Here is a 12,416-nt window from a genome sequence, read left to right as displayed (position 1 = left end):
TTCCCAGCTGTATAACCCTAGGCAAGTCACTTTTTCCCAATTGCCTAGCTCTTGCTACTCTTCTGCCTTGGAACTGATACTCAGTATCAGTTCCAAGGCAGAAGGTAAGGATTAAAGAAAAGAGAGAGAGAGATACTGAGTTGAGCAATGTGAGATGGCTTTGCCCAGGGTCACACCAATATAGTCCATTTTGTAGCTAGTTCAAACCCAAGTATCTTCTGACTCCCAAATAAAAGTCTGGGAAAATGTCAAGGATGCCTACAAGCCAATGTATATCCAGTCCCAGAAGGCTACAGCAGTAGGACTAAGTATATTCTTATAAATTCATGTCTAAGCATAATGCATATAGTTGGGGGGTGGGCAGGGGTAATGTAAACTTGGGTTCTAATCCCAGGAACTCTCTGGTATCCCCAGGACAGAGCCCAGCACATAGAAGGCACTTAATAAAATGCTTATAGACTGAAAGTTGCTAATTAATGCCCTCCCCTTTTAGGTACCTTCCATCAACACTGTATCTGTCCTGTATAAATGTACTCCTTTTCAATGGGAATTCTGTGCACAGATTTTATTTTTACTATGTACACCAACTGTAAGCCTAGAGGCATGGCTGATACTAAGACTTAATAAACTCTTGTTAACTAAGCAGACTGCCAGTTTATTGCTTAATTTAGTTTTTCTAGGCCTCAATTTCCTCAACTGTAAAATGAGTTGGATAGATAATGTCCATTTCAGACCCTGAGGAATATGGTAACTCAAGAAATACAGCTTGATTCGATTTAAGATTAGACACAAGTCCACTAACCTCTAAGGTATCTCGTAGTATGACTATCCTAGGATTCTTCCTCACAAAGAAACCAGGAAAAATTAGAACAGCCTGAAAGCTCATCATTCCTCAAATTTCCCAATTGAGTTGGCTTTTTATTTATCCTCATTCAATTTCCTCCTTTAATAATAAAAAGAAAGTGGATTTTATATCTCAGTGCAACAAAGCATATTCATTGTATGGTCCATCTTGGTGAAGCGTTGTTGAGAAAACTCCTGAGTAATCAGAGAGGGTGGTATGTGACACCCTGATGTATGGAGGGCCCACAGGATACATCAGGGACTTAACTAGATAGATGTCGATCCAGATACTTAGATATTCCCTGTTGTTGGAAAGACAGACGAACTGCAACAGTGACAGCAACAGAAACAGTAACAAGAAAATTAGAAAGACTGCAAGGAGCCAGGTTATAAAGTATTTTAAATGTGGAAAAAACCCCAGAGGAGTCTGTATTTGATCCTGAAGGTAAAAGGGGTGCCGCTGGAGCTCACTGAACAGGGGGGAGGATGATATGATCAGATCTGTGCTTTAGAAAAAATCATCTTGGCAGCTGAATGAAGGATAGACTATAACAGGAAGAAATTTAAGTTAAGGAGCCCAATTAACAAATTAATAAAACCTATTGTTTTTCATTTATTGTGTTGCATAAAAAGAGGCCTAAAACTTAGAACATGGATGTTTGGGAAGAAGAGAAAGAAATCTATACAAGAGCTATGGAAAAACAGAAATGATAAAATACAGCAATGGTTAGATAGCGTGTTTTTAAATTTCCAAAGTATGTAGAACTTTATCTTACTTGGTTTTTCTAATAATCCCAAGAGCTAAGTACTACAGCTGATATGATCATCCCCATTTTACAGATCAGGAACCTGAAGGGCAAAAGAAATGAAAACACATAGTAGGTGTCAAAGATGGAATCTGGGTCCCAACACTCTATACATTTCTTCAGACCCTAGACTTGGAACTATTCCAAAAGGCAATATAATGGCTTAGCACAGATCCTGGATCTCAGACCCTGTTTCCTCATCTGTAATGTATAAAGGCTGGACTAGACAACCACTGAGGTTCCTTAGAGCTCTAAAACTATAAACCTATGACATACTGGGTCTGGAGGCAATCTAAATGTTGTAAATAGCAATATTAAAACTTGGAAGGCTATGGATTCCAATCCTGTCTCAGTTAACTTTTTTCCCCAAACTTGGACAAGTCACTTAAGCTAATAGTATCATTCATTACACCCTATTTTACAGTAGGGCAGAAAGGGAGGTTCACTTGCTAAGAAGGAAAATGCTCATAAAGTACCCTGTTAGCATCAAAGCACATTAAGAGATGTGAATTAGCAACCACCACCTAGATAAGAGATGACTCCAAAGGTGTCACTCACTGGTGCATTCAGAAACATTCATCTTCAAGGGCTCCACCTCAAATGCTACTCTACTTTTCATCCAGAAAAAAAAAATTTTTTTCTCAGAAGCAAACAAAGCACCTTTCTAAAAATGGAGGGCTCAGTTAGGCCCTCAGTCTGTCTTTCCAGGTTTTCCCACACCAGTTGCTGAGGGATTAACTGTGCCCACTGATTTGCCCCTGGTGGAAGAGAATAAAAGAAAGTAAGGACCACTGTTGGGAGGGAGGGAAGGCACATGAAAGATAGCCTCCCACACACAACAGAAAACTTCTCAACACAACACACAGCCTCCAATCTATCAGACAAGTCCTTCAAACATGTTTGCCATTCATTCTCTACTCCAGAGAAAAGTTTGTTGTTTATTGGAATCTAGAAGCCATGCAAGGATTGCCAGTTTGCTGCCAGCAAACATGCTTTATTATGCAGTAATTTTATCACATCCCAAGAAATGAAACATTCCAAAGCTGTTTCCAAATGGTCTCATTTTGGTTCTTGACCCTACAGCTTTTTAAAATTCTTAATTAAACAAATGTGCAAGTTTGAAATTGAACTTTTCCTGAACATCTAAAACATCCATACCATCTAAGCAAAATTTATATATTTCTTTTTTGGAAGCCACCCTAAAATGCAAGTAACACTTCCTATTCCTCTATGGCAATAAGTAACAACTGATTAAATTACCAGAGGAAGTAATTACAAGAATAAAGTTTATATTGGAACTATGAATGTGATTTCTAAGCTGCACTTAAGAAAATATTTTGTTTGGGATTTGGGCTAGTTTTGAAATTTTTCCTTCCTTACTAGCATAATTTCTTTTCTATTCTAGTCCAAAGGAATGAGTTTCTTAAAAGGTAAGTCCTTTGGCTCAGGCACAACCACCATCTCAGCTTATGTTTACAGAGAATATATGCAATCTTTATGAGAGAAATCAGGAAAAGCATTCCCCCTAAAAATACTGCCCTCTTAGTGATATAGATTTTCCCTATGTTGGATTTATTCCTATGGGGCTAAATATATTTTGCTGAATTATTTCCTTTTTATTTAGTTACTTCAGTTTGTGTTATGAAGCATAAAATAAATTAGATCATCCACACCACAGTATTTTATAAAACAGTGAAGAACCGAGTCTGCACAGTAAAAGAAATGTACTCTAAAAGTTGTTTTAACTGAGGTGCTCCCAAACTAGCTACTACCATATATGAATGAATACCTAAGAACAAAGTTTCACTGGTTATTTTTCTAAGGCAAAAAAAAACAGATCTGCTCCCATCAAAAAACAAAACAAAAAACCCCAAATACCTCTGTCCTACTTAGTCCTATCTGAAAACTCCTGAAAATTTAGATTCTTCCAGAGAGGGAGTCTGTATATATAATATATACAAGAAAGAACATTGACTTTCTCAACAGGTAAATCTTAAATAAAACTTAGCACTTCAGTAGGCAAAGAGGGTTTCAGAAGCTTTTCTGAAGGCTGAGAAAAATGACTTTTGTATTTCTTCCTTTTGTATCCCTTTAAAATGAAATATTGATACTACTTATTAAAAACAGGCCAAGTTACCAACAAACTTCCTTGTTTGAAACTCTGAAGGAAGTGCAGAGGAAAGAGACTGCTCTCCCATGCTCTTGTTAAAGAGAACCAATCACATCAATACCCTGATGGGAAAAGTAACTGGGGATATGTACAGTCCTTCTCATCTTCCCACATGATCAACTTTTCAGAAGCAATTCTGAATAGTACAACCAATCTTAATTACACAACTACTTAGGACAAGTGCTCTGTTTGCAAACACACACCGCAGCAGCTTTTACAACTGCGAAGGGGGACTAAGGGGGGTAGGGGTGGGGGGAGAGACGGTAAAGGCATGGAAAGAAAACAAGAATTCCACAGTTAAATTTCCTTGGTGCCCTGTCAACTATAGGTCATTTTTGCTATGGCAACTTCCATAGTTCTATTTTCCTTATGCACCACAGGAGTTGTCTACTTGGGTCCTGCTCAACTTTCCTATGCATTGATCATAAAATACCCATCAGCAACTTCATTCGCCTCTTTAAAAAGTCAAAAACATTCATTGTGCAATGCTAGAAAAAAGCTGCCACCAGGACTCCTTCCAGTGCCTTCAAAACTGCAGCTTTTAATTACAATCAGAGCAGAGAAAATATAGAATCTTTAGAAAAGAAAGGCAGGATGAAGAAGTTTAGGGTTTTAAAAAAAGAGAGAGAAAACCACCTTTTACAGAAAAAGTTAAATTCCCCCCGTCCACATGTTGGGGTTTCAAATACGAGGCAGGATTTTTTGAAGCAGCTCTAATTACTTGGGGGTGCTTTACAGTTCAAAAAACAAGCCTGGTTTTTAGGGGGTTTTCCTCACCCGACCAATTGTGACAAAGCTTTTCATTGTCAAAAAGAAAAGAGGGAGGAGGTGGGGGGAAAGAAAGCGAAAATACGGGGGGGAAATGGGGAAGGGGAGACATACAGCAAGGTTAAATTAAAGGGTATAGACTGCAAGCTGCATGTCCTTCCCTCGAGCCCCAGAGATCGATCGCGAATGGAACAAACTGCAACAAATCCACTTTTAAGAAACAAGCAAAAGCAGGTCGCCCACCTCCCCCCACCCCCACCCCAGGGTAAAGCCAAAAGGTTTTTTAAAACATGGAGGGAGGAGGAGGAAGAAGAGGAGGAGGGGAAAAAAAGATCTTTACCTTAATGGTACACTGAACAGGAGTCTCAGACATGTCTCACAGCAAAAGAGATCAGGAAGTTCTCAGTTTTTTTCCACTTTCCTTTCCTCTTCCCCAACCCAGAAATCCTCCAAACAGCCAGCCAGATGCGATCATTTAAGAAGTTTCTTCAACCATCTTCCTCTCCCCCAAAAAACAAACAAACCAACCCCGGGGATCCTGCGGCTTCAGCCCGCCAGCAGAAAAAGCAGCCTTGCAGTTCTTTTCCGAGGGGCTAGGAAGAAGAGGTCGGGGTGAGGAAGAGAAGAAAGGGAAGAGAGGAGGGTTGGGGTCAGGGGACCCGGGAGGGAGGTGTATTTTTTTTTTTTTGGTCGGCTTGGAGCTTGTCTGGTGGATGAGACTGTTTATCTGGGTCTCTCTCTCTCTCTCTCTCTCTCTCTCTCTCTCTCTCTCTCTCTCTCTCTCTCTCTCTCTCTCTCGTCCGTCCGTTCTCCCCGCTCCTCCTCCTCCTCTTCCTTTTACCTCCTTCCTTCCCTCCCTCCTCCTCCTCTTCTCTCTTAATGTTTTCCTTCCTGGAAGAGAGAAACTGAAAGGCGAACTGAGAAACCTCTCTGCTCATTGATCTTGAGAGTTTCGGTGCTGAAACTGACGTGAATTCCCAGCAAAGAGCTCAGCCTCTTAAAGGAGCCACCAGGAAATAAAAGCTCAGGTTACAGCCATGCATCAGGGAAATAAATGCAGGACCGGAGGGAGGAAAGGGGGGGGGGGTAGGAGTTGGGGGGGACGTGGGGGAGGGGTAGAGGAGGGGCTGCCGATAAAACAGGTGAAAGTGTTGCAACTAGAAGGAAGGAGGGTGCCCAACCTTTAACTTTGAAAGGCCGATGCATCCCTGGGGGAGGGGAAGAGGAGGAAATAAGGAAACCGGCAAAGGAAATAAAAAATAATGACTTAAAAACCCCTTGGTGCCCTAAGATTTTTTTCAATCTTGTTCAAATGATTGCATCATATAAGTAAAAGTAAAAGACATTTTTAAATGTTACATTGATTTTTTTTTTTGCATTAGAAAGCTACAAGATTTATTAAAAATACACATTAAAAATACACCAGCGCGGTCTCATGTTAAAAAAAAAAAACGTTTAAAATGCATGAGTTTGGGGGAATGAGATTCCTCCCCCTAAGCGTCCATGCAATGGTAAAAAGAAACCTAGGATAGTCTTTTAGGGATGAGAAATCTAAACGAGGAAATAAAACAATAGCCTTTGTTCTTCTTGACTGCTGCCTCTTTAAGAGAATCTACCAGGAAATGGGAGATCAGGTTGCAAACTGCACACAGGGAAATCTGGAGAGAGCCCGGGAGGGACATTGGAGACAAAAGCATTGGAGGCTGAGCCAGAATGATGGATTAGGAAGATAAAGTGAGCTAGAAGATAAAACCAGAAAGGTTTTTTTTTTTTTTTCTAGGAAAATAGACGTACTGGAAAGAAAAGACTGAGGTTGCGTTGAATTCAGAGTACTGGGGGAGGGGACCACTTTTTTTTTTTTTAACGAAAACTGCATTCAAGAGAAGGAAAGAGTAGATAGTTATCAAAAGCAGTTAGTTCCCGTTCCTTTTCCTCAACCTCCTCCCCCTTTTGAAATAAATTGCATTCAGTGTGTGCTGTCCTTTTAAAGAAACAGCTACTTCCTAACAACTGAAATTTGCTGCTTGACTACAAAGTTAGCAGGATGTGTTAATGTAGATAAGAAAGAAGGAAAAAGGAAACACTATTCTAGAGAGACTGATGTTAAAAAAAATACATAATCATCCATTAGGATTTTCTTTAGATTCAGAAGGTAGGAGATGTTCTAAAGCAACTAGAATGTGGCTGGGAGAGGGGGGAGGGAAAGGAATCCTGTGAATTATTAAGTGTATATAACTTTACAATTAACTTGTTAAGCACCTTCAGTTACAAAATCTCTACCCAAACATTATATTGTCTGAGCACTTAGAAAGGGAAATGGTGATTGCTCCAAGCCAATATGGCCTCAGTAAGAACAAGTTATGCCCAACTAACCATTTTTGAAGAGTATTAACAATTGAGGCACCAAGAAAATATTCTAGAGGCCAATTGAAGACATCATTTTCCCAAGTAATTAATGGCCTTTTATTATTGTTCCGTTCTACTTTTTGTGACCCCATTTGGGGTTTTCTTGGCAAAGATATTAAAGCAACTTGCCATTTCCTTCTCCAGCTCATTTTACAGATAAGGAAACTGAGGATAAGTAACTTGTCCAAGGTTACACAGCTAGTTAAGTATCTGAGTTCAGATTTGAACCCAGGTCTTCCAGACTCTACACCCCTGTGCTCTATCCATTTCCTCACCTAGCTGCCCTAATTAGAGACCAGTTCTAAGCAATTCCTGAAGGTTACTAAACTACTAAGTCATGGGAAGGTCATTAGCTCATTATACCTGTATTTCAACAGGCTTTTAGGATCATAAAGCTAAAGGCATACCAGAGCATCATCTACCTCAAACCTTTCATTTTCACTGATAAAGAAACTGAAGTGGATGGAAATAATGGTAATAAGGTTAGAGTTATTTGAACCTTGATCTTCTGACTTCAAATTTAATACAGTACTTTTTACTATATTAGCATGTTTCCATAGACAAGATGGAAGTATATAGGATGGATGTGAAATTATAGACTACTGTTAGATGAATTAAAAGCTGACTGAAAAACTAAACCCAAAGAGTATTGACAAACTCATCAATGTCAACTGGACAGAGGTCCTATTATATAAAAACTACAAAGCTCTCCTTAATGCCTTTTCTTTTCAACATTGTTATCAATGGCTTTTCAGAAGAAATGTTATGGAAAGCTGAAAGAGATAACTAATGTATTGCTTGAAAGAATCAGGATCTTATTAGACAGGAATTACAGTCTAAGACTAGCAAAATAAAATTGAATAAATATTATTAGTAGTTCATTTTAAACCTAAGGGAAATATAATGGCCTCCAAGGTTCTGGTTGTCCTTTATTTTGCAGCTTTAGGGAATGGTGAATTCCATCACAATTACTTCAAACTTCCAGTTAAGAAATTTCCCAAGAGATTCTATACCTTAATTCACATTAATGTCTATTTAACTTCTTTATGGTTGAGGAAAAATTTGAGGTACTGGAAATATTTGGATAATAGCAATTTATATTACATTGTCTGTGGATAGATAGACACCAAAAAGGGAAGGGAGAGAAAGTAGACCTTTTCCCCACAGAATTTCCTTCAGGCATTAAGTAATAGACTGCTGTCAGTAGGCAGGCTTCCATTCAGAGATGTCAATAGGGCTGAAGACCCTCTTGAGTATCTACTTTCTCTGCCACAAACAAGCCCTAGCTTTCCATTCCCTTTTCATGGACTGCCCCAGGAATTTCTATCTTGGCCTTGCATGAGGCTGTCTTTCATCTGATGTTCCAAATCCTCAGAATCTCTAATCTGTTCCAAGATAGCTTCTCCCTTTTATATAGGGGCATGACTTTCACCCAATGACTTCAACTGCTTCAGAAATGTGTACAATCCCTGTTAACATTTGCTTCTGCTTGATTCAGTCAAGGAAAGTTCTTATTTACCTTTTTCTTATTCAAGAAAAATATTTTCTGTTAACATAGTATTTTATTTATCATTCGTTTTTTAAAAATTTGAGTGCCAATCAGCTAGGTGGTTCAGTGGGTAAAGAGCCAGGATTCGAAACAGAAGATCCAGGGTTCAAATTCTATCTCAAACACTACCTATCTGTGTGACCCTGGACAAGACACTTAACCCCAGTTGCCTAGCCCTTAGGCTCTTCTGTCTTGGAATCACTGCTTTGTATTGATTCCAAAATGAAAGGTAAAGGTTTAAAAAATTGTTTTGAGTTCCAAAATTCTCTCCCTTTTTCTAGTTCCTCTCCATCCACTAAGAAGACAAGTAATATGATGCCAATTATGCATTTAAATCATGCAAAACATTTTCCTTTTAGTAATATTGGGGGGGGGAGCAAGAAAAATGAAGCAAGTAAAAAAAAAGTATACTTAGTATATTTCAATTTGTATTCAGTTTATCAGTTCTCTTTCTGGAGGTGAATAGCATTTTTTCACATTGAATCCTTTGGGATTATCTTGGATCATTGTATTGGTTAGAATAGTTAAAGCTGATCATCATTACAATATTGTTGTTACTATGTGCAATGGTCTTTTGGTTCTGCTCACTTTGCTTTTCATGAGTTCAAATAAAATCAGATTTCCCCCAAACAAATCCCCCTTAGCACTATATTAATCCATTACAATCATATACCACATTTTTATTCCTCAATTGATGGGCATCCCTTGAATGTCCAATTCTTTGCTAAGAGCTGCAATAAGTATTTTTTTGTATATATGGGGCCTTTTCCTTTCCTTTGATCTCTTCAGGATACAGACCTAAATAGTGGTAATGCCAAGTCAAAGGATGTGCACAGTTTTATAGTCCTTTGCTTATAGTTTCAAATTCTTCTCCAGAATAGTTAGCCCAGTTCTCAGTTCTACCAACAGTGTATTTTAGTCTCCCTATTTTTCCTCTTTCCCACCAACATTTGACATTTTCCTTTTCTGTCATCTTAGCCAATTTCATAAGTAGGAGGTGGTAGATCATAGTTGTTTTAATTTATATTTCTCTAACCAATAGTGATTTAGAATATTTCCTCATATGACTATTGATAACTTTAATTTCTTCCTCTGAAAACTGCTTCTTCATATCATTTGACCATTTCTCAATTGGAAATACCTCTTAGTTTTAGAAACAATTCAGTTCCCTATCTATTTGAAAAATGAGGCCTTTACCAGGAAATCTTATAAAACTTAAAAAATATATTTTCCCAGTTTCTAGTTGTCCTTCAAATGTGGGCTAAATTGGTTCTGTTTGTACAAAACCTTTTAAAATTAATTTAATTAAAACTATCCATTTTTCTTCCTATGATCCTCTCTATACCTTGTTTAGTCTGTAATATTTATAGGGAAAATGGGTTGGATTGATGAAAAGGAGATACAGAAGGTTTTGTAGCAGGGAAAGGAGGAGTTGAAGGGAGAGAGGGAATATGACTGCTGGTGAGGTAAAAGGAAAGAGATGCCCCCTGCCAAAAGGCTATTTTTGAAAAATGGGGTTTCTGAGAAATGGGCCACTTATGATAGCTTGAGGGGAAATCTTCTCTATGGATTGATGTTGCAGATACCCCAGAGCAGGTAAGCACAGACCCTCCTGAGGGACAAGCCTACCCCAAGACTTAGTCACCCAGCAGGGGTCCAATAGGGACAGTTTATAGTTGAATGGCTATTCTGAGGATCAGCTCCCTCTATGTCCCCTGAAATGTTAGTCCTCTTATCTGACTACGATATTCAAATAAAGATAAATTTTAATAACAAATTTAGATTCAGAAAGTATCAGGGAAGAGCGAAGAGGGGTTCCCTAGATGAGATTGGAGTCTTTCTTAGCTTTTAAGCTGAGGCCAGGCCTCACAGGCTGGTGGGGGGTTTCTATTATTCCTGTCTCTGCTAATCGGTGCTAGTTATCTTAAATTCAAAGTCTTAGCAGAAGACAGCAAAATGGAGAAAACTTCTGACCTTCAGAGCTGGTTAGGTCTGTCTCTTCAGGCTGACACCCCTAAAGACCTGCCTTACAGTCCAAACTGCTTCCCTTAAGTCCTTTTGTCTGATGAACATGATCACAGGGATCACACAGTTGGGAAAATCAAGAAAATAAAGGCACTTCTCTCCAGAGATTGGGAGGCAGCCTCCTTCCAGTTCCAGGGCCAGGAAGGAAGTGCTAGTCACAAGACCAACTGCCACTCCCAGTTTCCCCTTTCCCCACCAACCGTCAGTCTTGTCAATAACTTCTCTCTAACATTCCACCTGCTGTTTGTTCCAACTCAGAGGCAGAAAGTCCAAAACTTGCTTTAGTTTCTCTTTCCACAATCGTCCCCTTTTTTGTTGTTGTGACCTTCCCAAGGTCACCTATTTTTATTATAGTTACCAATCTACTAAATCTAATTTCTAACTACTTCCCCCAAAATAATAAACTTACCTCAATTACTCTATCACTATTCTATGCTAACTTTATCTACTCTAAGGAATTCTATGCAGGAAAGTTTGGGTAAGGGTAGTTTTAGGGCTTTATAATAATTTCAGTACAATAAATGTTTGAACAAAACCATTACAAAGAATTTTAAATCTTAGTACTAATACTGCTTACTCTTGCTAAGTTAACTAAAACAACCAATTTTCCTATTTTACATATTTAGTATTATTTACCAACTATTTTATCTATATATATTTCCATTAAGCACAATTTCAGCATCAGCTTTACAGTAAACAATTAAAAGTTAATATCTGAAAATGTAGTTTAAGTCTATTCCTATATATAACTGTATTTGCTATGCTTAAAGTAAGTTACTCCTAATCTGTTCCCTACTTATTATAACTATTATCTAAATCTCTAGTCTAATCTATAACCTAATGTTATGTAAAACATATATACATGCTATATTAAATATTTATAGACTCTATCACTATGTTACTAACCTAATTATAGTATTTACATTATTTATAGAGATTATTTACATATACTACAATAATATGCATTGTTCCGCATCCTGATGTCAGTCAAATAGAAATATCTATTTGCCTAAGACCTTATGGAACTAACTATATACATATTTACATTTAGCATAAATTTCAGACACTTGTTTATTTAAACGAGATCTCTCCCAGTATGCCGGTTTGTGATTTTGTGTTTTGTGTCTAATAGTGTTGTATTGAATTAATACTTATCAAGTTTCTTCAGATTTCCACTTCTCATGTTGACTGATGGATCTCTTCTTTCTTCCAAGTTATGTAGTGATGCATTCTATTTCTCTAATATGTGAAATTACTTTTGTTTTATTATTTCAGCACACTTAGTCTTACATATAAGTCTCATTTTCCGTCTGTCCTCTTCTTATATAAACAAAATTTTTTAAATTCAAAGTCTTAGCTGTCCATTTCAGCTTTTTCTCTTTGTTTCTTCTCTCTAGCAACTTTGCTTGATGCTTTTCCTCTGGGATGCTTTAAAATCTTTTCCTCTGGGCTGGTTTAAAATCTTTTCCTCTGGGATGCTTTTCCTCTGGGCTGGAAAGTTATCTTCTCTCTATGGCATGCATGACTGCTGGGATCTTGTTGTCTCAAATATTATGTGTCACTATTGTTTCTTTGTGGTGTGCTTTTTTGATGTTAATCAGTTTTTGTTTTCATTTCTCAGCACTCTCTTTTGTCTAAATTATCTTCTATGACTGCTACAGTGATGTTGAATTTTTCTGGGTTTTCATGGGAACAGTGGAACCATGAGTCTTTCCCTGCATTTTTTATAGCTGTTGGGGTAGTAAGTAATACTTCATGTGGTCCAGTCTATTTTATGTCCATAGCCAATTTTCTATTGAAATGTTTTAAGTATACTATGTCTCCTGGTTTGATGTTGTACAAATTGTAA

General features: G+C 37.9%; 1 protein-coding gene across 3 annotated transcripts in view; it reads right to left on the bottom strand.

Moving 5' to 3' along the window:
• ETV6 (ETS variant transcription factor 6) overlaps positions 1–5,587 on the bottom strand; it is a 326,203-nt gene extending 320,616 nt beyond the window's left edge. For all 3 annotated transcript variants that reach the window (XM_007503719.3, XM_007503720.3, XM_056799158.1), the window contains exon 1: positions 4,928–5,587. In XM_007503719.3, coding sequence (XP_007503781.1) covers positions 4,928–4,960 — 33 coding nt within the window. In that variant the 5' untranslated portion in view covers positions 4,961–5,587. The remainder of the gene's footprint in view (positions 1–4,927) is intronic.
• Positions 5,588–12,416: the final 6,829 nt, after the last annotated feature.

Source organism: Monodelphis domestica, chromosome 5 (genome assembly GCF_027887165.1).
Source record: "Monodelphis domestica isolate mMonDom1 chromosome 5, mMonDom1.pri, whole genome shotgun sequence".
Classification (NCBI taxonomy): Eukaryota; Metazoa; Chordata; class Mammalia; order Didelphimorphia; family Didelphidae; genus Monodelphis; species Monodelphis domestica.
This window is presented reverse-complemented; position numbering and strand designations above follow the sequence as displayed.